The following is a 22,408-nucleotide window of genomic DNA, read 5'->3' as shown; positions in this document are numbered from 1 at the left end:
ACCCAAAAACCAAGAAAAAAAATTTTTTTTTAAGTAAGAGGGGCCAGAGCGGTGGCACAAGCACTATGGCGTCTGCCTTGCCTGCACTAGCCTAGGATGTTCAATCTTTGGTTTCCCATGTGGTCCCCCAAGCCAGGAGTGATTTCTGAGCACATAGCCAGGAATAATCCCTGACCATCACCAGGTGTAGCCCAAAAACCAAAAAAAATTTTTTTTAATTTTAAAAAAAGAAAGAAAAAAATAGAAAAGAGAAGAAAAAGAAAAAATAAATAAAAAGAGGAAAAAGAGAAAAAAACAACAAAACAAAGGAAGGAGGCTGGTGTGGCAATATTTTGTGCCTCTTTTTTTTTTTTTTTTTTTTTTTTTTGCATAGGCACAGTAAGTATTGGGGAAATTAGAAAGGGAATTCCCTTAGCCTACTAGATACAGGGTTTCTCTACCCTTGAAGCATACTGCCATGGGAACAACTACAGGCTCCATACATGCTTGTTTTCACACCCCAAGGTCTTTTTATATGCCAGGAAACTTTTTTTTTTGGCCACACCCCTTTGACGCTCAGGGGTTACTCCTGGCTATGCGCTCAGAAATCGCCCCTGGCTTGGGGGGACCACATGGGATGCCGGGGGATCAAACCGCTGACTGTCCTACGCTAGTGCTTGCAAGGCAGACACCTTACCTCTAGCGCCACCTTCCAGGCCCCTGTAGCTAAAGATCTTGGTATTTGCACAGGTCATAGGACAAAGGCTAGGATAGTCTTTACAGTTCTAGAAGTTCTGTTTTATCACTGTTGTAGTAATCAGTCTTCTGTAATTAGTAGTCTTGGTTTTTGCTCATATCTAGGACAAACCCTAGAATAGAGTCTTTATGGTTTCAGAAGTTCTGCTTAGTCACAGTTGTCTAATTCAGACATCTGGAATTAGAGATCTTGGTTTTTGTACAAATCCTAGGCCAAAGCTTAGGCTAGGATCTTTCTTTTTGGTCCCAGGCTAAGTTCTGCCAGTCATAATTGTCAAAGTCAGTCTTCTGTAGTTAGCGATTTTGGTTTTTGTATAGAGCAAAAGATGACATGTCTTCTGATTTCATCTTACTGTTAGGTGATGAGATAGGGCAACCTGCTCTTAGATCAAGTTATTGCCGTTTCCTCAAGTCAGGCTGTCATATCAAAACTAGTGCAAGTTGGTGCCAGAGAGGTATTGGAAATTTCCTAGGGGGGAGTTTGGTTCCTTGTGCTATTGCAGGGAGCTGTGTCAGTTCTACATCTGTGATCTGGGGTTCTGGGTTGGACGTTCTCTCTCCGATCACATAGAGTCTAAGTTGGGTCCACATGACACTAGTTCAGGGTGAGAGGTGCCCCATATTATAAAGTGTATGGGTTCTTATCTCTAGTAGATAAGAGCTTGTTTCTGTGCATAATATTTCCCCTTTTTCAGAGTGCCTATGAAAAGGAAATGGTGGCATATTATATTGCTGGTGCATTTGTCAACTCTCCTTTTCTCACATTCTATCATCTGTGCTCCAGGAAAGCCCCACTGCCTCCCCTAAACTGTCTAGGTCATGCAAGTTGCTGTCCCTGAATGGGTTCCCAAATGATCCTTGCTTTTGTCTTCGCATCATACCTTCTATTCTCAACATAAGTCAGACTGGTCCTTTCATATAGTAGAGCCACATACAGCAGTGGGCAGTCCACATTGTAGGCCTGATTGTTTAATGATTGGGTGGAGAGGGGATGGCAAGAAGTTCTGGGGATCAAACTCAGTGTCTCACACAAGGTAGAAATGTGTTCTGCCACTCGGACTATCTTCCCAGCCTCAAAGTGGGCCCCTTAACATATAAATCATGTTACTTCACTACTAAATTCTCGCAGCTCTCTCTTTCTGCTCTCAGAATAAAAAGCAATCCTTGAAGCTGCCAGTAATGGCTTGGTATATATCTCCATTCCTTTCAACAGTCATTGATCTCTCCTCTGCCTGGGTCCCTCAGATCCTGGCCCCAAAAAATACATTCTTAAAATATAGTTTGTGTGGCCGGTGAAGTAGTGCTAGAGGTAAGGTGTCTGCCTTGCAAGCGCTAGCCAAGGAAGGACCGCGGTTCAATCCCCCGGCGTCCCATATGGTCCTCCCAAACCAGGTGCGATTTCTGAGCGCTTAGCCAGGAGTAACCCCTGAGCATCAAACGGGTGTGGCCCAAAAAACCAAAAAAAAATATATATATATAGTTTGTTTTACTTATTTAATGTAACTATGAGGTATATAAACTCAGGAATGTAGCTTATTTTAGGTTTCCTTGGAAATTACTACTCTAAACCAGTACTCTTCAACCACCAGTCTGTGGAGTAATACTGGTCTTTAGGTGTTGAAAGGTTTAAAACCCACTGGTCTGGGGCCGGGCGGTGGCGCTGGAGGTAAGGTGCCTGCCTTGCCTGTGCTAGCCTAGGACGGACCGCGGTTCGATCCCCCGGCGTCCCATATGGTCCCCCAAGCCAGGAGCGACTTCTGAGCGCATAGCCAGGAGTAACCCCTGAGCGTCACCGGGTGTGGCCCAAAAACCAAAAAAAAAAAAAAAACCCCACTGGTCTATCTACCACCTTGCTTACAGCTGCTGGTCCATAGACTACTATGCAGGACAGGTGCATATCCACAGGTATAAAACTGTTTTTTTGTTTTTGTTTTTGGGCCACACCTGGCGGTGCTCAGGGGTTACTTCTGGCTGTCTGCTCAGAAATAGCTCCTGGTGGGGGCCGGGCGGTGGCGCTAGAGGTAAGGTGCCTGCCTTGCCTGTGTTAGCCTTGGATGGACCTCGGTTCGATCCCCCGGTGTCCCATATGGTCCCCCAAGCCGGGAGCGACTTCTGAGCGCATAGCCAGGCTCGGGGACCATATGGGACACCGGGATTCGAACCAACCACCTTTGATCCTGGATTGGCTGCTTGCAAGGCAAACGCTGCTGTACTATCTCTCCGGGCCCAAAATTGTTTTAGGGTTCTTCTCTTAGGCTTTGGTTCTCAAAGCTTGTGGTTTCTGGGCCAACAGTAAACAGCTGCTAGGAAAGCAAAATCTTAGGTCCTTCCCCAGACCTTAGGGAAGCAGTGGAGTTGTGAGGCAGTGTCTACATTTTAATAAACCCTTTCCCGTATTCTAATGCCTGCTCAAGTTTGAAAACCATTGCACTTCCGTGTTATCTACCTTCAAAGACAGGATTATGTTATTTGTAATGATTTTAGAGTTTTGGATTTCTCCCCATCTTTGTGGAATTTAGAGGAATTTCTTAGTTACTTTAATCTGCAAGCCACTTAAAGTTTTTCCTTTTGTGGGCTTTCATGTGCAGGTGTTTAACATCTTAAATATCAGTGAAACAGTTAGTGAAAATACTTATTAAACATATCAAAGCAGCACCGATGTGCCTAGCCTTCAGAAGGATCTGTTATAATGAACCAGAAATCTCAAATGGTACTGAAGCTGCATTTGATGACCAGGAAAACAAAGCCAAAAATGCAGCATGAATAGAGAAAGAACAAGAATTAGTAATTGAGACTAGTAGCTTTCTATATTTGATGTTGCATCCAAAAATTTTGTGTTAGAGTAAGAGTAGCTTTAGATGTTTGCTTTGCAGTATTCAGAGAGTAGGTTTGTTGTCCATAGGTCCCTGCCTCCTAGGAAAGATTCTAAGCAACAGACTTTCTCAGATTGAATTCCTCATGGAAGGGGCAGGAAACTAAGGGCCGGAAGCTCTGCTGTTCAACCCAGATTTCCCTAGCTTTGGGCTAAAAAGATTTCATGCTGGAATGTGCCTGATTTATTTATCCTTTTGCCTCAAAGGGTAGATTCAGATCTATTTATCACACAGATTGGGACTCTAAAGGAGTCAAGAGGAAGCAGACATGTTGGTTGCAACTGGGAAAACAAAACTTCTGGTTCCCAATGGTCTTCCAGGGATGGGTGGTATTGCCTTAGAAACACAGTCCTGGGTTTAAAACCCAGTTGGGTTCACTCATTTTGCCTTGAATGAGTTTGCAAATCTGTTTTTCATGTGCATTATAGGATTGTGGCTCAAATCAGAAGAAATACATAGGGGAAAAAAACCTCTAAAAACCCATGGTTTCTGCCAAGTACCTATGTCACCATTTTGCTCTTCACTTGTACTAAAAGTTAAAAGCTAGAACCTCAAAATAGGGAAAAAAACCCCTCTAAAAACCCATGGTTTCTGCCAAGTACCTATGTCACCATTTTGCTCTTCACTTGTACTAAAAGTTAAATGCTAGAACCTCAAAATGAGTTTCTCATACCCATCTTCAAAACAAAAACTCAACTTGACCTTTTTCTCTGTGTGTGCTGAGGGTGGGGCACAATTGTTTGTACTCAGGGATCATTCCTGGTGGTGCTCTGGGAATCATATGGGATCAGATGCTTGCAAGGAAAATGCCCTACCCACTGTATATCTCTCTGGCCCAACTTTGCCCTAATTGAAGCCTCTTCTCAGATGGAGTCTTTACTTTCTATCTCCACTAGTCTTCTCCATGAACCCTCATGCCTGTATGTCTCCTTTGGCCTGCTGGGTGGAAGGGGAGAGGATCTTACTTGGCTTCAAACACATGGATGTTCCTGGTACCTGCCCAATCAAGTCCAAATACATTATCAATGCTCTCTAGCTCCTGGAATCTTTTATTTTTCCCCTGTGTAGTTAGAAAGTCCCCAGGCCTCTATGTTCCAGTTGCTTTTCCAGGATGCCCATCTAAGCCTGATGAACCTAATTATGGGAATTTTTGTACCAAGACCTGGAGGCAACCCACTGAATAAAGGACTGAATAAAGGACATGGAAGTAGTCTATGGTACGACTGACAAACCCTATTAGTGGCCCAACTTATTTTATACAAGCAGAACAAAAGATGGATTCATGCCTAGGTTTAGAACACTATCGTCTCATTGAGAACATATTACGCTACGTGTCCCAAGCACTTAGCAAGGATGTCTGATATAAAATGAGATATGTTAAGAACAAAGTGTTTTGTTTTGTTTTGTCTTGTATATTAAATAGGAAGGGAAACAAGGAATAGTTTTGGAGGAAGTAGTCACATGGGCATTAGCCAAAATGTATCAAAGCCCTTCACCTCATCTTATGGAGAACTTTCTTTTGCCTCCTGCTTTTGGGAGCATTGCCACAACCCCTTCTTATGGCCGTGTTCACACACTAATGGTACTCCAGTCAGTTCCTGGGAGGTCTCCTGACTACCCACTCTTTTCTGTGCTTTAGCAGTTTTTTGTTTTTCTACTACTTGAGTACAGTCATGGTGTGTCACATAGTTATACTGGAGCCAGCTTCTGTGTTGGTTAAGTCTGAAAGGGCAGGACATTCATGCTGTGTTTTGACATCCATATAAAACGTGCCCATGGATGCCCAGTAACAGTGGGCTTTCAACAGATGTTTAATTGGATCATAGTTTGTGGGATAGTAGAGAGCAGAACTCAGGAAACCATGGGCCTGGTGGAGGCTCTGTGATAAGGAGGAGCTCACAGCTTGCTATGCTCCCCCTTTATCATGTTCCAACTCCTGAGCCTATGTAAAAGCCTGTCTGACTGCCTGACATTCCTCTCCTTTCCCAGACCCCTGCTTTTCAGGCCTACTTTTTTCTTGTTCTCAAGTCTGGAATTCCCCTTTAGCATTAGTTAAAAACAATTTAATAAAATTCTCCAGCCCTGAGCCTGAGGCAGTGGCCATCTGGGCATTCCTCTTCATTTCTGCTACTGCTCTCACTCCATTGTGAATCTCCTCATCTCTGATACCACTTTTAAGACTGTGCCAGGCAATCTTCCTGCCCCCAGAGGGGAGTCTTCTCATTGCTTGCCAACTTCTGTTCTCTGTTGCCTTCTGATGACATCTTTCTAAGAACCAGGCTCTTCGGGAAAATGGGGTAGGGACTAGCTCCCCCCTCCAGTGCTGTGCCTTGGGGGCTGAAGTGAGATGAAGGGGATACTGTGCAGGGAATGTGGGAGGCAGCTTTAGTTCTGGCCTCAGTGGCTATTCCCTTATGTCTTGGATTTCCTTTTTAAGTTTGCAAAACAAGTCTTTACTCTGACCTTTCCTGTAGAATTGGTTACGTATGCGCTTTGCATCAAATTTATGTATTTTTCTAGTGTTGGAGAAGCAAAGAAAGCAGAATTAAGCACATATCATTTGCATTATTGAGTTAAGAATTCCCTTAACTACAGCGACTTCCCTTTTTCATTTAAGGTATTATCTAGGGAATTTTTCAAGACTGAAATCAGAATTGCTTTTCCTTTGGGGATCCAGGAAGGCACCTAGGCGTGCTACTAGGCAGTGAATAATGACTTTAATCCTAGGGTGGAAAAGTTTCTGATATTTTAAGCTATTGTTATTTCGTACTAAATATTCATTCCCTGGTTAACTGATAGTTTGGAGGGCCAAACAGAATACAGGAACCCTCTTACTCTGGGATAGGAAGAAGAGAACAAGTATGTGGACTAAAAGAAAGGCAATGACATGACTTCTTCATCTACTCCCATCACATGTACTTCTGTTGATTAATGAGGAATCTTTGCTATTGGGCAGATAATGTGATGATGTTTTTATCTACTAATGGAAAATGCATGTGAACCATCCTTTCAATATTAGTCACTTGTTCTTAAAAATTAAGGATATTTTTGGAAGAGTTTTGTGTTTTTTGTTTGTTTCTCTGTTTTTTGGTTTTTGGATCACACCCTGTGATGCTCAGGGGTTACTCGTGGCTCTGCACTCAGAAAGCACTCCTGGCAGGCATGGGGGACCATATTGGGATGCTGGGATTCAAACCAACATCTGTCCTGGGTCAGCCGTGTGTAAGGCAAATGCCCTACTGCTGTGCTATCTCTCTGGCCCCTAATTTTTTTTAAAGATCTTGACCAGTATTGATTGGTTAATATTAAAATCATTACCATCTTCCCTCTCTTATAAAATAGACTATGGGGCCGGAGAGATAGCATGGAGGTAAGGTGTTTGCCTTTCATGCAGAAGGATGGTGGTTCGAATCCCGGCATCCCATATGGTCCCCTGAGCCTGCCAGGAGCTATTTCTGAGCATGGAGCCAGGAGTAACCCCTGAGCACTGCCGGGTGTAACCCCCCCCCCAAAAGAAAATAGGCTATCAAAGCTGTTTAATGAATAGAGTTTAGTTTGAGATGATGGAAAAGTTATAGAAACACATGATGGTACCACATTGTATATGTACTTAATGTTACTGAATTGTAATTTCTTAGAATGAGAAATTTTATATTATGTATATTTTGTCATAATAGTTGAGAAAACTGAAAAATAGTTTAACATTTACAAAGATAAAATTAGGGTTTTCTCTAAGTTATAACTTCCCCTTCCTTCCTTCCTTCCTTCCTTTCTTCCTTTCTTTCTTTCTTTCTTTCTTTCTTTCTTTCTTTCTTCCTTTCTTTCTTTCTTTCTTTCTTTCTTTCTTTCTTTCTTTCTTTCTTTCTTTCTTCCTTCCTTCCTTCCTTCCTTCCTTCCTTCCTTCCTTCCTTCCTTCCTTCCTTCCTTCCTTCCTTCCTTCCTTCCTTCCTTCCTTCCTTCCTTCCTTCCTTCCTTCCTTCCTTCTTCCTTCCTTCCTTCCTTCCTTCCTTCCTTCCTTCCTTCCTTCCTTCCTTCCTTCCTTCCTTCCTTCCTTCCTTCCTTCCTTCCTTCCTTCCTTCCTTCCTCCCTTCTTTCATCAGGGTTACATACAGTATATCTTAGGGGATTGAGGCCTCTCTGAGAAGTGCTGGGATATAACATAGATGGTGCAGAGACCAAACTCAGCATCTCACATGCGCTAGATATATGCTCTGCCACTTTAAAGGAGGGCTTCTGTGCTCTTCCTGTCCCAATAGAATAGTGGCAGAAGCAAAGCCCCATGAAAAGTCTCTTTCCTGTAAACGTGTATAATCTTTTGAGCTCATGTATAGGGTGCTGTACAATGAGCTCCTGGTATCTATTCAGATGGTTTGTATATCTTCCCTCAATTCCTCCAGACATATTTTCTGATTAATTATTTTGAGTATGTAGTGTCAGGGAAAGAATTCAAAGTCTCACACATCCAAGGCAAGTGTTCTACTGCTAAATTTTATCATTGACCTTTTCATTCATTAATTTAGTGATGAGTTTTGGGTTTGGGTTGCACCCTTGTGCTTAGGGGCTACTCCTATTTGAGAGCTTAGGAATTGCTACTGGTGATGTTCAGACAACCATACAATGTTCATAATTGAATCTGGGCCTCCTACCTGCAAAACATGTATTCCAGTTCATTGAGCTACTTATCCAGGATGTTTTAACTTACTTTTATTAAGTCCCCTTTCCTTCCTTTTATTTTTTTTAGGGTTTTTTTTTTTGGTTTTTGGGCCACACCCAGCGGTGCTCAGGGGTGACTCCTGGCTGTCTACTCAGAAATAGCTCCTGGCAGGCACGGGGGACCATATGGGACACTGGGATTCGAACCAACCACCTTAGGTCCTGGATCGGCTGATTGCAAGGCAAATGCCGCTGTGCTATCTCTCCGGGCCCTTATTTTTTTAGTTTGTTTTTTGTTTGGGAATCATACCTGGAAGTGCCCAGGGATTGCTCCTGGCTCTGCAAGTGATTACTCCTGGTGGGCTTGGTGACCATATTGGGTGCTAGGATCAAACCTAGATTAGCTAGTATGCAAGTATGCAAGGCAAGAGCCCTACCCACTCTTTCTCCAGCCTATGTCTTTCCTTCCCTTTGGTTGTTGTTGTTGTTGTGTTTTTCCTTTTTTGGGTTTTTGACCACACTTAACAATACTCATGGCTTGCCCCTGGCTCTGTGCCCAGAGATCACTCCTGGCAGGCTCAGGTTTCTGTGCAGGGGTTGAACCTGGGTTAGCCACATACAAGGCAAGTACCCTACCCACTGTACTGTCACTCGGCCCTGGTCCCTTTTAAAAATAGGAGTCACTCTAGCAGTATGCTTGAAGTTTCTGGATCCATTCTTTGTGGAGCTTCACCTTACCTAATGGTGTGGGCTGGTGGTTTTGTTGCTCAGGACCATTGGTGTTCATATTCTAGTAGGCTCACCCTACTTGGTGCTTTGAGGGGCATATAGTAATAGAGATTAAATTCAGGGCTTTGTATAAGCCATCAGATGTTCTTAAATTTGAACTCTCTCCATCTCTTCAGTTCTTGTACATTTCTTTTAAAAATTTCCCAGGAATTTGAAGTGGGACAGGATGGATGATGACCACCCACAGTCTTAAAATAGTTTTTGAAACAGTCATGGAAGTTTTTCTTCTTCCCACAACAGGCTGTCAAGCATTTTCATTATCATTCTGCCACTCAGAGTGCCTTGCTGCACCTTAACTGCTGGGCAATGGCCCTTAATTGTGCTCCATTGGCTTTTAGGTTCCTAGCTCTCCTCACTGAAAATATCTTTTACCATCTTTTCTCCTCTCTCTCTCCTCTTAGCTCAAGAGGGCCAGCAGTGAGGACATGCTCAACAAACCAGGAGGCACCTCCACTACTTCTGGAGTAGCCCGACTGAAGAAAACGTCCACCTCTGGAGCCATCTCTGAGCTCAGTGAGAGCCGTCTGAGGAGCAACCCAGGTAGGGAGGCCCCAGGTGGGAAGGTCCCATGCAGGAAAGGCTCAGATAGAGAACCAGGCTCATCTTGTGCCTATCAATGTATTTTAAAGCACAGTGAGCACTTCCCTCATCAGATCTGTATTGAGCAAATACTTCCTGGGCCAGGAACCTTTAAGCAATGAAACTTTCTGCCCTAAGGGAGGGGAATTCTCAAGGGGACAGCTAACAAGGTGTGATGTGCTTCCTCTGTCCCCAGTTTTCTCACATTGTGTGTGTTTGGTCCTTTTGAATTCCAAACAGGATAGTTTCTGTGCTGGGGCTGTCTTCATGGAAATGTGCATGAATGAATGAACTCATGGTCTTTTAAAGACTGGAGTATACTGCTCTCACCCTGGAGCCTGTGGCAAACTCATTATCTAAGGCTTCTCAGGCTGCTTAGGTGGCAGTGGTCACTAGAACTTTTGAACTTGATATTACTAGTTGCTTGAGAAACAGAATAAGTTTTTTTTTTTTTTTTGATCATTATAATTGGGGCCCGGAGAGATAGCACAGCGGCGTTTGCCTTACAAGCAGCTGATCCAGGACCAAAGGTGGTTGGTTCGAATCCCGGTGTCCCATATGGTCCCCTGTTCCTGCCAGGAGCTATTTCTGAGCAGACAGCCAGGAGTAACCCCTGAGCACCGCCGGGTGTGACCCAAAAACAAAAACAAAAAACAAACAAACAAAAACAAATAAGATGAAAAAAAAAAAGAAGAAAGATCATTATAATTGAGTTCTGGGCATAAGAATATACTTAATATTTTAATTTACTATCAAAGAATATATTTAATATTTTTGTGCATGTATATAAGAAAGGTACTATATGTTGTTATTGATTTATAATAGGGATGTTATATTATAATAGTTAATTCATGATTTATATTACAATAAAACTAATTTCATATGAAACAGTCACATTTGACTTTTAAAATTCTTTTTAAAAATATGGGGCCCTTGGGCCGGGAAGGTGGCGCTAGAGGTAAGGTAAGCCTTACAAGCGCTAGCGTAGGACGGACCTCGGTTCGATCCCCCGGTGTCCCATATGGTCTCCCCAAGCCAGGGGCGATTTCTGAGCTCATAGCCAGGAGTAACCCCTGAGCGTCAAACGGGTGTGGCCCAAAAACAAACAAACAAACAAAAAAAAAAACAAAAAAAAAAAAAAACAAAAAAATATGGGGCCCGGAAGGCCTGGAGAGATAGCACAGCGGTATTTGCCTTGCAAGCAGCCGATCCAGGACCAAAGGTGTTTGGTTAAAATCCCGGTGTCCCATATGGTCCCCTGTGCCTGCCAGGAGCTATTTCTGAGCAGACAGCCAGGAGTAACCCCTGAGCACTGCCGGGTGTGACCCAAAACCAAAAAAAAAAAAAAAAAAAAGAGAGAAAAAATAATTTTATGTAGTTAGTATAATGCATGTCTAGTAAAGTGATTAGAATTTTCTGAAAATAGGATCAGTTGGCCTTGCATATGGCCAGCCTGGTTTGATTCCTGGGATCCTATATCGTCTCCCAGCCTGCCAGGGGCGATTTCTGAGTGCAGGACCAGGAGCGACCCCTGAGGACCACTGAGTGTGGCCCAAAAAACAATCAATCAATAGAGTTTTTTTAAAATAATTTTTTGGGGGGTTTGGGGGCTACACCTGGTAACACTCAGGTGTTACTCCCAGCTCTACACTCAGGAATCGCCCCTGGCAGGCAGAAATCACTCCTGGCATGCTTGGGGGACCATATGGGATCCCGGGATTTGAACCACCATCCTTCTGCATGCAAGGCAAATGCCCTACCTCCATTCTATTTCTCCGGTCCTCCCCTCAATTTTATAGTTTCTTTTTATTGTCATGGGACCACTCCTAGCAGTGCTTGAGAGAGCCACAGGGTGCTGGGGATTGAACCCGGGGCTTTATGCATGTAGTAGATGAGATCTTATCATTTGAAACTCATCCCCCAGCTTTGAAAGAAGTTTTTTAATTTTTTAAAAATTACCATGAGGGCCCGGAGAGATAGCACAGCGGCGTTTGCCTTGCAAGCAGCCGATCCAGGACCAAAGGTGGTTGGTTCGAATCCCGGTGTTCCAATATGGTACCCCGTGCCTGCTAGGAGCGATTTCTGAGCAGACAGTCAGGAGTAACCCCTGAGCAACGCCGGGTGTGGCCCAAAACCAAAAAATTACCATGAGATATAAACCACAGTTTTCTTATTTTCAGGTTGGGTTTGGTTTCCAGGCCACACCTGGTGTTGTTCAGGGGTTATTCTTGGCTCTGCAATCAGAATTATACCTGGTACTCTCAGGTGACTATATGGGATACCAGGATTGACCTGAGTCAACCATGTGCAAGGCCCCAACCTCTTTATTTTTTTAATATAATTTTTATTTTAATTATAGTGGCTTACATATTGTTCACAGCAATATTCCAGGTACATATTTACATTGAATCAGGGGAATTCCCACCACCGAATTGTCCTTCCACAACCACTCCCATCCTGCCTCCCATATCCTCCACTCTCCCCCCACCCCAGGGGCTGCTAGAATGCGTGGTCCCTTCTGCGTCTAGTTTATTACTTAGTGGTCTTATAACTGTTTGGTCTTGGTGCCTCCATTACTGCCCCCTCTAATTGAGAGGCGGGACTAGAAAGTTCAAGTTATGTGCTTTTGTTTGAGGAAGAGAAAGGTAATATAATGGGGTAAATATCGACTACGCCTACTATGAGCAGAGTCATTCTAGAGGCTCTTATCCTTGGTTTGAGGGACGAAGGGGAAAAGAAGAAGGTGAAACACCACAACAGTTCAAAAAGAGGAATCAAGATATCCAGTGAGCACTGCAGCAATAAAAGTATGCACCACATAGTTGCCATGGTCTTGAGATAGGAAATATGACAAGGCGCAAAGAGGAAGAAGAGAAAAGAAGAAAAAAAAAAGTAAATATATAATTAAATAAATGGACAACTACTTCAATATCTACCCCAAAACAAAGAAATCGACAAAAACTAGATTAAAAAATAATAAAAAATAGAAAAATTAAAATTAAAATTAAAAAAGGATTATTAATGTTTTTTGTCTCCTCCCACCCCCTGCATAGGCACAGTAAATAGTCATTCGAAACGGGAATCCCCTTGGCCTAAGAGATACAGGGTTTCTCTACCCTTGGAATATATTTTCATGGGATTATTTGTAGACTTCTTTCACGTTCATTTACTCTCCCCTTGGTGTTTTTGTGCTGTATGGAAGACTTCTGCTCCGATCTGGATGTTAAAAACAGACCTCTAAATTTAGAGGTCTCAGTCTGTGCACAGGTCAAGGAGTGGAACTTATGATGAAGACTTTCTTGTGATTTTAGAAGTTCTGTTTTCTTGATGTCATTTTAATCTGTCTTCTGTGGTTAGTGGTCTTGGCCCTTGCGCTGAAACTCTGATGGAGCCTGGGATATCATCTTTCGTTATGTTTCCAGAAGATCCATTCAGTTGCAATTGCCTCAGTCAGGACTCTGGGATTGGAGGTCATGATTGTTATGCAGGACGTAGACCAAACCCTAGACTAGGGCTTTCTTGTTGGTCCCAGAATACATACTGCCCGGTCATGGTTTTATCAGCCGGTCATCTGTAGATCATGTTCTTGGCTTTTGCACAGCCCATAGTGTGGTAAGTCTTCTGATTTTGTTTTATCATTAGTTGGTAGGGTAGGATAACCTGTTCTTATGTCTATTTGTTCCCAATTTCCTCGTTGTCAGGATATCATATTAGAACTGGCTCATGTTGGAGATCGAGTAGTATTCAGGATGTTCCAGATGGGCTTTGGTTTCTGTAGCTGTTGTGAAGAACTGTGTCAATTCTATGTCTGGGGTTCAGGATTCAAGTCTGGATGGTCGGTATATAATCTTCTGGCGTCTAAGATGGATCCACATGACATATTTTCAAGGTGGGAGATTCTCCTGTATTGTAAATAAGAATGAGTTCTTATCTCTAGTAGATAAGAGCTTGTTTATATACGTGGGATTTCCCCATTTTTAGTATGCCTTTGCAGGAAGATATGGTGCTTCATTATATTACTGGTGCATTTGGGGGTGAAAAGAACAGAGAAACAAGTCACACATCCAAAAAACATAAAAATAGAAATAAAATAATATATATTTGCTCACATATGTATAGTGAAAAATGATTTTAAGTAAAATGAAATAAAAAATAAAGAGGTAGTGTTATACAAGTCTTTTTTTGTTTGTTTTTTTTTTTTTTTTGGTCACACCCGGCGGTGCTCAGGGATTACTCCTGGCTGTCTGCTCAGAAATAGCTCCTGGCAGGCACGAGGGACCATATGGGACACCGGGATTCGAACCAACCACCTTTGGTCCTGGATCGGCTGCTTGCAAGGCAAACGCCACTGTGCTATCTCTCCGGGCCCATAGGTCTTATACTTATGATGGAAGTATAGGTTTCCCCATTGCCATCTGAGATTTTCTTGTGGGGTGTAGGTTCCCAGGCACCTTTTCATCACACACCCTGCCCTTCCTGAGATTGGTAAAAGATTTGGGGGGGGGGAGTCTTGTGTAAAGTTCTTGCATTGGGAGTCCTTTTAGGGCTAAGTCCGGTATCCAGTGACAGTCCACGTTAGGATAAGTTGGTAGGGAGAGCCACACAGCATGAGTCAGTAGGGGTAATGGTTGTCTTTTCCTGTCGGGGACGAGGTGTGGGTTTGAGTGGATGTCCCTTCGCTCGGGTGCTGGGTACTGGTTCGTTGGGGTAGGAGGTCAGTCTTGATGCCTAATAGATTAAGAACTGAGGGTGAAGAGTTTTAATAAATTGAAAAATCTGGATGGGATTGAGGGGTGAAGGGGTAGTCGGATTTCTGGAAGGGGGATAGGGGAGAGTATTTGGAATTGGCAGAAAGGAAGAAAGGGGAAAATAAGATTAAATAGGGGGAAAAAAGAAAGAGGGAGTAGTGAGAAGAGAGGTGAAAAGAGCAGGGGCATGTATAAGTCTGCAGGTCACCATTGCTGCTTCAGTGGTCTGGCTGGTCACATTCTTCAGGTCCTAAAAGAAGGTATGCCCTAGAGATAAAGGGTGTTAAAAAGTTTTGTCCAGACAATTTTGTAACGCAACCTGGGTATGGCATCTCGTATGGCTTAGCTCTGAGATGCCATCTTAGGTTGTCCATCCTTTGTATCCAAGAATGCCTGTGGACAGAAAAGCTGAGAGATTACTTTAAATATATTAAGCTTAAGGCACTAACACCTATTATTTTTAAATACTTCGGTTGTAGTCAGTGATTTCCCGTGGTATTCTTTACCTGTAACCTTGTATAAGATCCCTAAGAGATTATTATGAACCTTTGCAGTAACAGGCTGATAACATACCTGTTCAACCTCTTTATTTTTTTAATTTATTTCATCCCTTCTTGCTCTTGTGTTAGACTAGAAGTCATAAATATTTGGTTGTGGTGGTTTCACAATTAAGTTGTGCTTGTTGGAGAGTTGAACACCCTAGTTGTGATATTCACATACTTGTGGCATGCCAAATTTTTGCACTTATCTGTGGCACTGTGGATCCCAAAGAACAGAGCCATTGTGATTGCACTTAGACATGTGGGCAGTACTGGGGATTGAACTGCAGCTCAGTTTCCCCAACCAGAACAATCAGGCACTTTGATCATGAAGATATCCTTTATCCCCGATTTTAATTTTAATAGGAACCCACCAGTGTCATACATGAGGGTGCAAAAGGATCATGATCAGGGCCTTGCATATGCTAGGCTCGTGCTCTATGTCTTGAATCACATTTCTGGCCCCACTTATCAGTGACTAGACTAAAAGACATTATATAAGAAATGTTCTGATGGGGTTAGAGAGATAGTACAGTGAATAAGGCACTTGACTTAGATGTGGGCCAAGCCAGGTTCAATTCCTGGCATCCTGTATGGTTCCCAGACCACTGAAGGTAGTGACTTCTGAGTAACGAGCTAGGAGTAATCCCTGAGCATTGTCAACTGCTGGGTATGGCCCAAAAACCAAAAAAGAGAGAAAATATATATAAACTCAGATATAAACAGAAGGATATATATGCTTAGAGAAATATATGTAGATAGGATGGGAAGACAGAATAGAAAATATAATAATTAAAAAAATAAAAATAAATTTAAAAATATAATAATTAGTTAAAATATAGGGGCTGGAGAGATAGCATGGAGGTAAGGCATTTCTGAGCATAGAGCCAGGAGTAACCCCTCAATGCGACCAGGTGTGACCCAAAAAACCAATATATATATATATATATATATATATATATATATATATATATATATATATATATATATAGTTGGGGTGGGGGAACAGGAGGGTAATTGAGGAACTTGATAATGAAAAATGAACACTGGTCAAGGAGTGGGTGTTAGAACATTCATTGTATGACCAAAACTCAGCTATATTTTAACATTTTTAATATTTTAACTATCTCATGGTGATTTAATGAAAAATAAATTAAATTTTAATTTAAAATAAATTAATAAATAAAATATAGTTGGGCTGGAGAGATAGTACAGGAAATGCAAAGTAAGGATGCTTACCTTTCATATGTTTACTGAAGTCCCATCCTCATCACTATCTTATGGTCCTCCAGACTCACCAAGAGTGATCCCTGAACATAAAGATAGAAGTAAGCGGGGCCGGGCGGTGGCGCTGGAGGTAAGGTGCCTGCTTTGCCTGCGCTAGCCTAGGACGGACCACGGTTCGATCCCCCGGCGTCCCATATGGTCCCCCAAGAAGCCAGGAGCAACTTCTGAGCACATAGCCAGGAGTAACCCCTGAGCGTCACAGGGTGTGGCCCAAAAACCAAAAACCAAAAAAAAAAAAAAAAAAAGGGCCTGGCGGTGGCGCTAAAGGTAAGGTGCCTGCCTTGCCTGCGCTAGCCTTGGACGGACCGCGGTTCGATCCCCCGGTGTCCCATATGGTCCCCCAAGCCAAGAGCAACTTCTGAGCACATAGCCAGGAGTAACCCCTGAGCGTTACCAGGTGTGCCCAAAAAACCAAAAAAAAAAAAAAAAAACAAAAACAAAAACAAAAAAAAAAAAGATAGAAGTAAGCAAATATATAACCTTCCACGGTTGAATAAAGAAGAGGTAGCATATCTAAACACCCCCATCACTATTGAGGAAATTAAAACTGTAATCAAAAATTTACCCAAAAACAAAAGCCCAGGCCCTGATGGATTCACGAATGAATTCTTTCAAACCTTTCAAGAGGAACTACTACCAATTCTGGCCAGGCTCTTTTATGAAATCGAAAAAACAGGAATACTTCCAAATAGCTTTTATGAAGCCAACATCACCTTAATACCAAAACCTGATAGAGATGCTGCCAAAAAAGAAAATTACAGACCAATATCCCTGATGAACACAGATGCAAAGATCCTCAACAAAATCCTGGCGAACAGGATCCAGTGCCTCATCAAGAAGATCATTCACTTTGATCAAGTAGGTTTCATCCCAGGAATGCAAGGATGGTTTAACATCCGTAAATCTATTAATATAATACACAACATAAACAACAACAAAAATAAAAATCACATGGTCATATCAATAGATGCAGAAAAAGCATTTGATAAGGTTCAACACCCATTCTTGATTAAAACTCTCAGCAAGATAGGAATAAAAGGAACCTTTCTCAATATAGTCAAAGCCATCTACCAGAAGCCAGTGGCAAATATTATCCTCAATGGAGAAAAACTAAAATCCTTTCCTCTAAATTCTGGTACAAGACAAGGCTGTCCTCTCTCACCACTCCTATTCAACATAGCACTGGAAGTACTTGCTATAGCGATTAGGCAAGAAAAAGATATCAAGGGAATTCAGATAGGAAAGGAAGAAGTCAAGCTCTCACTGTTTGCAGATGACATGATACTCTACTTAGAAAACCCTAAAGACTCTACCAAAAAGCTTCTAGAAATAATAGATTTGTATAGCAAAGTGGCAGGATACAAAATTAACACACAAAAATCAATGGCCTTTTTATACACGAATAATGATAGGGAAGAAATGGACATTAAGAGAACAATCCCATTCACATTAGTTCCACACAAACTCAAATATCTTGGAGTCAACCTGACTAAAGATGTGAAGGATCTATACAAAGAAAACTACAAAACACTGCTCCAAGAAATAAGAGAGGACACGCGGAAATGGAAACACATACCATGCTCATGGATTGGCAGGATCAACATCATTAAAATGGCAATACTTCCAAAAGCATTGTACAGATTTAACGCGATTCCTCTAAAGATACCCATGACATTTTTCAAAGAAGTGGATCAAATACTTCTGAAATTCATCTGGAACAACAAACAACCTCGAATAGCTAAAGCACTCCTTGGGAAAAGGAATATGGGAGGCATTACTTTCCCCAATTTTAAGTTGTATTACAAAGCAACAGTTATAAAAACAGCATGGTATTGGAATAAAAACAGACCCTCAGATCAGTGGAATAGGCTTGAGTACTCAGAGAAGGTTCCTCAGACATATAACCACCTTGTTTTTGATAAAGGAGCAAAAAATCCTAAATGGAGCAGGGAAAGCCTATTCAACAAGTGGTGTTGGCACAACTGGTTAACCACTTGCAAAAAAGCGAACTCAGACCCCCAGCTAACACCATATACAAAGGTAAAATCCAAATGGATTAAAGACCTTGATATCAGAACTGAAACTATAAGGTATATAGAACAACATGTAGGTGAAACACTCCAGGACATTGAGACTAAAGGCATCTTTAAGGAGGAGACAGCACTTTCCAAGCAAGTGGAAGCAGAGATAAACAGATGGGACTATATTAAGCTGAAAAGCTTCTGCATCTCAAAGGAAATAGCGCCCAGAATACAAAGGCCACCCACTGAGTGGGAGAAATTATTCACCCAATACACATCAGATAAAGGGCTAATATCCAAAATTTACAAGGTACTGACAGAACTATACAAGAAAAAAACAACTAACCCCATCAAAAAATGGGGAGAAGAAATGAACAGACACTTTGAAAAAGAAGAAAGGCAAATGGCCAAAAGGCACATGAAAAGATGTTCAACATCACTAATCGTCAGGGAGATGCAAATCAAAACTACTATGAGGTACCACCTCACGCCACTGAGATTGGCACACATCACAAGAAAGGAAAACAAGCAGTGCTGGCGGGGATGTGGAGAGAAAGGAACTCTTTTTCACTGCTGGTGGGAATGCCGTCTAGTACAACCTTTATGGAAAGCGATATGGAGATTCCTTCACAAACTGGAAATTGAGCTTCCATACGATCCAGCTATACCACTCCTAGGAATATACCCAAGAAACACAAAAATACAATACAAAAAACCCTTCCTTACTCCTATATTCATTGCAGCGCTATTTACAATAGCCAGACTCTGGAAACAACCAAGATGCCCTTCAACAGATGAGTGGCTGAAGAAACTGTGGTACATATACACAATGGAATACTATGCAGCCATCAGGAGAGATGAAGTCATGAAATTTTCCAATACATGGATGTACATGGAATCTATTATGCTGAGTGAAGTAAGTCAGAGGGAGAGAGAAAGACGCAGAATGGTTTCACTCATCTATGGGCTTTAAGAAAAATGAAGGACATTTTTAACAATATCTCAGAGACAAGAGAGATGAGGGCTGGTAGGTGCAGCTCAGGACATGCAGCTCATCACATAGAGTGATGAGTGCAGTTGCAGAGATGACTACACTGAAAACTATCATAAAATGTGAATGAATGAGGGAAGTAGAAAGCCTGTCTCGAGTACAGGTGTAGGGGGGTGGGGAGGAGGGAGATCTGGGAAATTGGTGGTGGGAATGTTACACCGGTGAAGGGGGGGTGCTCTTTACATGACTGTAATCATACAACTATAATCATGTTTGTAATCACGGTGTTTAAATAAAGATAAAAAATAAAAAATAAAAAAAAAAAAAAAAAAAAAAAAAAAAAAAAAAAAAAAAGAAGTAAGCCCTGACGACCACTGGGTGTGACCATAAAGCCAAAATTAAAAAAGCTAAACTATGTCTAAATTATCCTATAAATTCATTGTAAGGGTGAAAAGGTTATTTTATTTTATTTTTACTTTTTTTTTGGTGGATTTTTTTTTCCTTTGATGGTGTTCTGTTTGTTTGTTTGTTTGATTTGGTTTGGTTTGGTTTGGTTTTTCAGGCCACACCTGGTGATGCTCAAGGGTTACTCCTGGCTACGCACTAAGAAATTGCTCCTGTCTCGGGGGACCATATGGGAAGCTGGGGATTGAACCTTGGTCTCTCCTAGGCTAGCGCTGGCAAAGCAGACACCTTACCACTTGCACCACCTCTCCAGCCTCTATTTTTGCTTTTTGGGTCACTCTGGTGCAGTGCTCAGGGTGCTCAGACATCACTTGATTTGCATGGGAGCATATGTGTGGTATTAGGCATCAAAACCAGGCTTCCTGCATGTGATGTATGTGCGCAAATCTTTGAGCTCCATCTCCAGCCCTACAAATTTATTTTTATTTATTTTTTTGGTTTTTCAGGTCACACCCATTTGATGCTCAGGGGTTACTCCTGGCTAAGCACTCAGAAATTGCCCCTGGCTTGGGGGGACCCTATGGGACGCCGGGGGATCGAACCGCGGTCGCAATTTCCTGGGCTAGCGCTTGCAAGGCAGACACCTTACCTCTAACGCCACCTCACCGGCCCCTACAAATTTATTTTTATCCCAATTAAAATATCAATGGGATTTGGGAATGGAAACTGATAAAAATGATACTGATTTTGTTTACAGTGACTGATTCTTGACCAGAGGTGCCATTGTCCTCCAACCCAATCCAGGGAACAGTTGTTGATGTCACTGTTGGTTATCAGAACTGGTGGGAAGCTACTGACATCTAGTGGGTAAAGGTCACTGATGCTGCTGGAACACCCTGCTGTGCACAGGCCTACTCTTGTACTCAGCACTCTCTAGCGGGGGCTTAGGGATAGCACAACGGGTAGGGTATTTGCCTTGCACGTGGCTGACCTCTTAGGCTTAATCCCTGGCATCTCATATGGTTTACTGAGCCTGCCAGGAGTGATTCCTGAGCACAGAGTGAGGAATAACCCTGAGCATCCCCAGTGTGGCCCTTCCCCTCAAAAAGAAGACTCTCCAGCTCCAAAAGTCAATAAAGCCACTATTGAAAAACCTTGATGCTGAATAATAAAAAATATTAGAATAACCAGGACACTTATGAAAAATAGCAATCATGAGGCTAATTTTATTTTTCTTGGATAAAGGAAAATAGGCAGCTAAGTGGAACAATGAAGAAGAAAATTATAGGGGCTGGAGTGGTAGCACAGCAGTAGAGCATTTGCCTACTGGGTCAGCATGCAGCTGACCCAGGACAGATTGCAGTTTGATCCTTGGCGTCCCATATGATCCCCCAAACCAGGAGGGATTTCAGAGCACAGAGCCAGGAGTAACCCCTGAGCATCACCGGACGTGGCCCAAAAATCAAAAAGAAGGAGGAGGAGGAGGAGGAGGAGGAGGAGGAAGAAGAAGAAGAAGAAGAAGAAGAAGAAGAAGAAGAAGAAGAAGAAGAAGAAGAAGAAGAAGAAGAAGAAGAAGAAGAAGAAGAAGAAGAAGAAGAAGAAGAAGAAGAAGAAGAAAATGATAGCATTGAGTATGGGTGGTATTTTATATCAGAATGGATAATCTACTCACAAATAAAAGCTGATTAGAAAAAATAATTCTTGATTCTTAATTCTGTTTCATTTTCTCCTTAAAATAAGTGTATTCAATGTTTAAATATTAATCAGTAAAACCATAGAAGTATGAAGAGAAAACACCAGAGAATTCATTTGTATTCTTGGCCTCAGAAGGGTCTTTCTAAGTAGAAACAGATACAAAAGCCATAAAGGAAATGATGACAAATTAATGATGAAGTTCAGCAGGATAGTACTTGCCTTACATGAATGAAAATCTGGTTTAATCCCTGTACTTTAAATATATAATAAATAATATATAAAATAAATAAAACATAAATACAATAAAATACATTTAAAAATAAAAAGACAATAATTTTTTAAATCACAGAAACATTTTAAACTATTATATAAAAAAGAAAGTTATGGGGCCCGGAGAGATAGCACAGCGGTGTTTGCCTTGCAAGCAGCCAATCCAGGACCAAAGGTGGTTGGTTCGAATCCCGGTGTCCCATATGGTCCCCCGTGCCTGCCAGGAGCTATTTCTGAGCAGACAGCCAGAAGTAGCCCCTGAGCACCACCAGGTGTGGCCCAAAAACCAAAAAAAAAAAAAAAAAAAAAAAAGAAAGTTATGTGCAATAAATGTAAGAAGGGGTTATTTACAGTGTTTACATAATTCCACTATAAAGAGAAAAATGTTTCTTTGGAAAATGAATAGTTTGCATAAAAATTAAATGCAGATAGTCAATAGAAAGAGGTAACATCTATAAGGAAATATAAATCACAGCAATAATTGGATATACTATTACCCTTAAAGATTAGCAAAAAATGAAAATAGTTAATAATTTCTGGTTTTATTAAGGATTGAAAAGCTATCACGTCATATTGTTGAATATATATGAACTATTTTTCTTCATATCTTTCTAAATTTAAAATATATGTAATATTTCGGGGCCAGAGCAGTGGCGCTAGTGGTAAGGCGTCTGCCTTTCAGTTCGATCCCCCCAGTGTCTCATATGGTCCCCCACGCCAGGAGCGATTTCTGAGTGCATAGCCAGGAGTAACCCCTTAGCGTCAACAGGTGTGGCCCAAAAAACAAAACAAAACAAAATAAAATAGATATAATCTTTCAACA

General features: G+C 41.8%; 1 protein-coding gene across 2 annotated transcripts in view; it reads left to right on the top strand.

Moving 5' to 3' along the window:
- SPECC1 (sperm antigen with calponin homology and coiled-coil domains 1) overlaps nt 1-22,408 on the top strand; it is a 305,354-nt gene that overhangs the window by 79,495 nt on the left and 203,451 nt on the right. For both annotated transcript variants that reach the window (XM_049776822.1, XM_049776824.1), the window contains exon 3: nt 9,452-9,590. In XM_049776822.1, the coding sequence (XP_049632779.1) occupies nt 9,452-9,590 (139 nt within the window). The remainder of the gene's footprint in view (nt 1-9,451; nt 9,591-22,408) is intronic.

This window comes from Suncus etruscus, chromosome 7, assembly GCF_024139225.1.
Source record: "Suncus etruscus isolate mSunEtr1 chromosome 7, mSunEtr1.pri.cur, whole genome shotgun sequence".
In the NCBI taxonomy this organism is placed as follows: Eukaryota; Metazoa; Chordata; class Mammalia; order Eulipotyphla; family Soricidae; genus Suncus; species Suncus etruscus.
The sequence above is the reverse complement of the archived record's forward strand: the minus strand, read 5'-3'. Positions and strand labels throughout refer to the sequence as shown.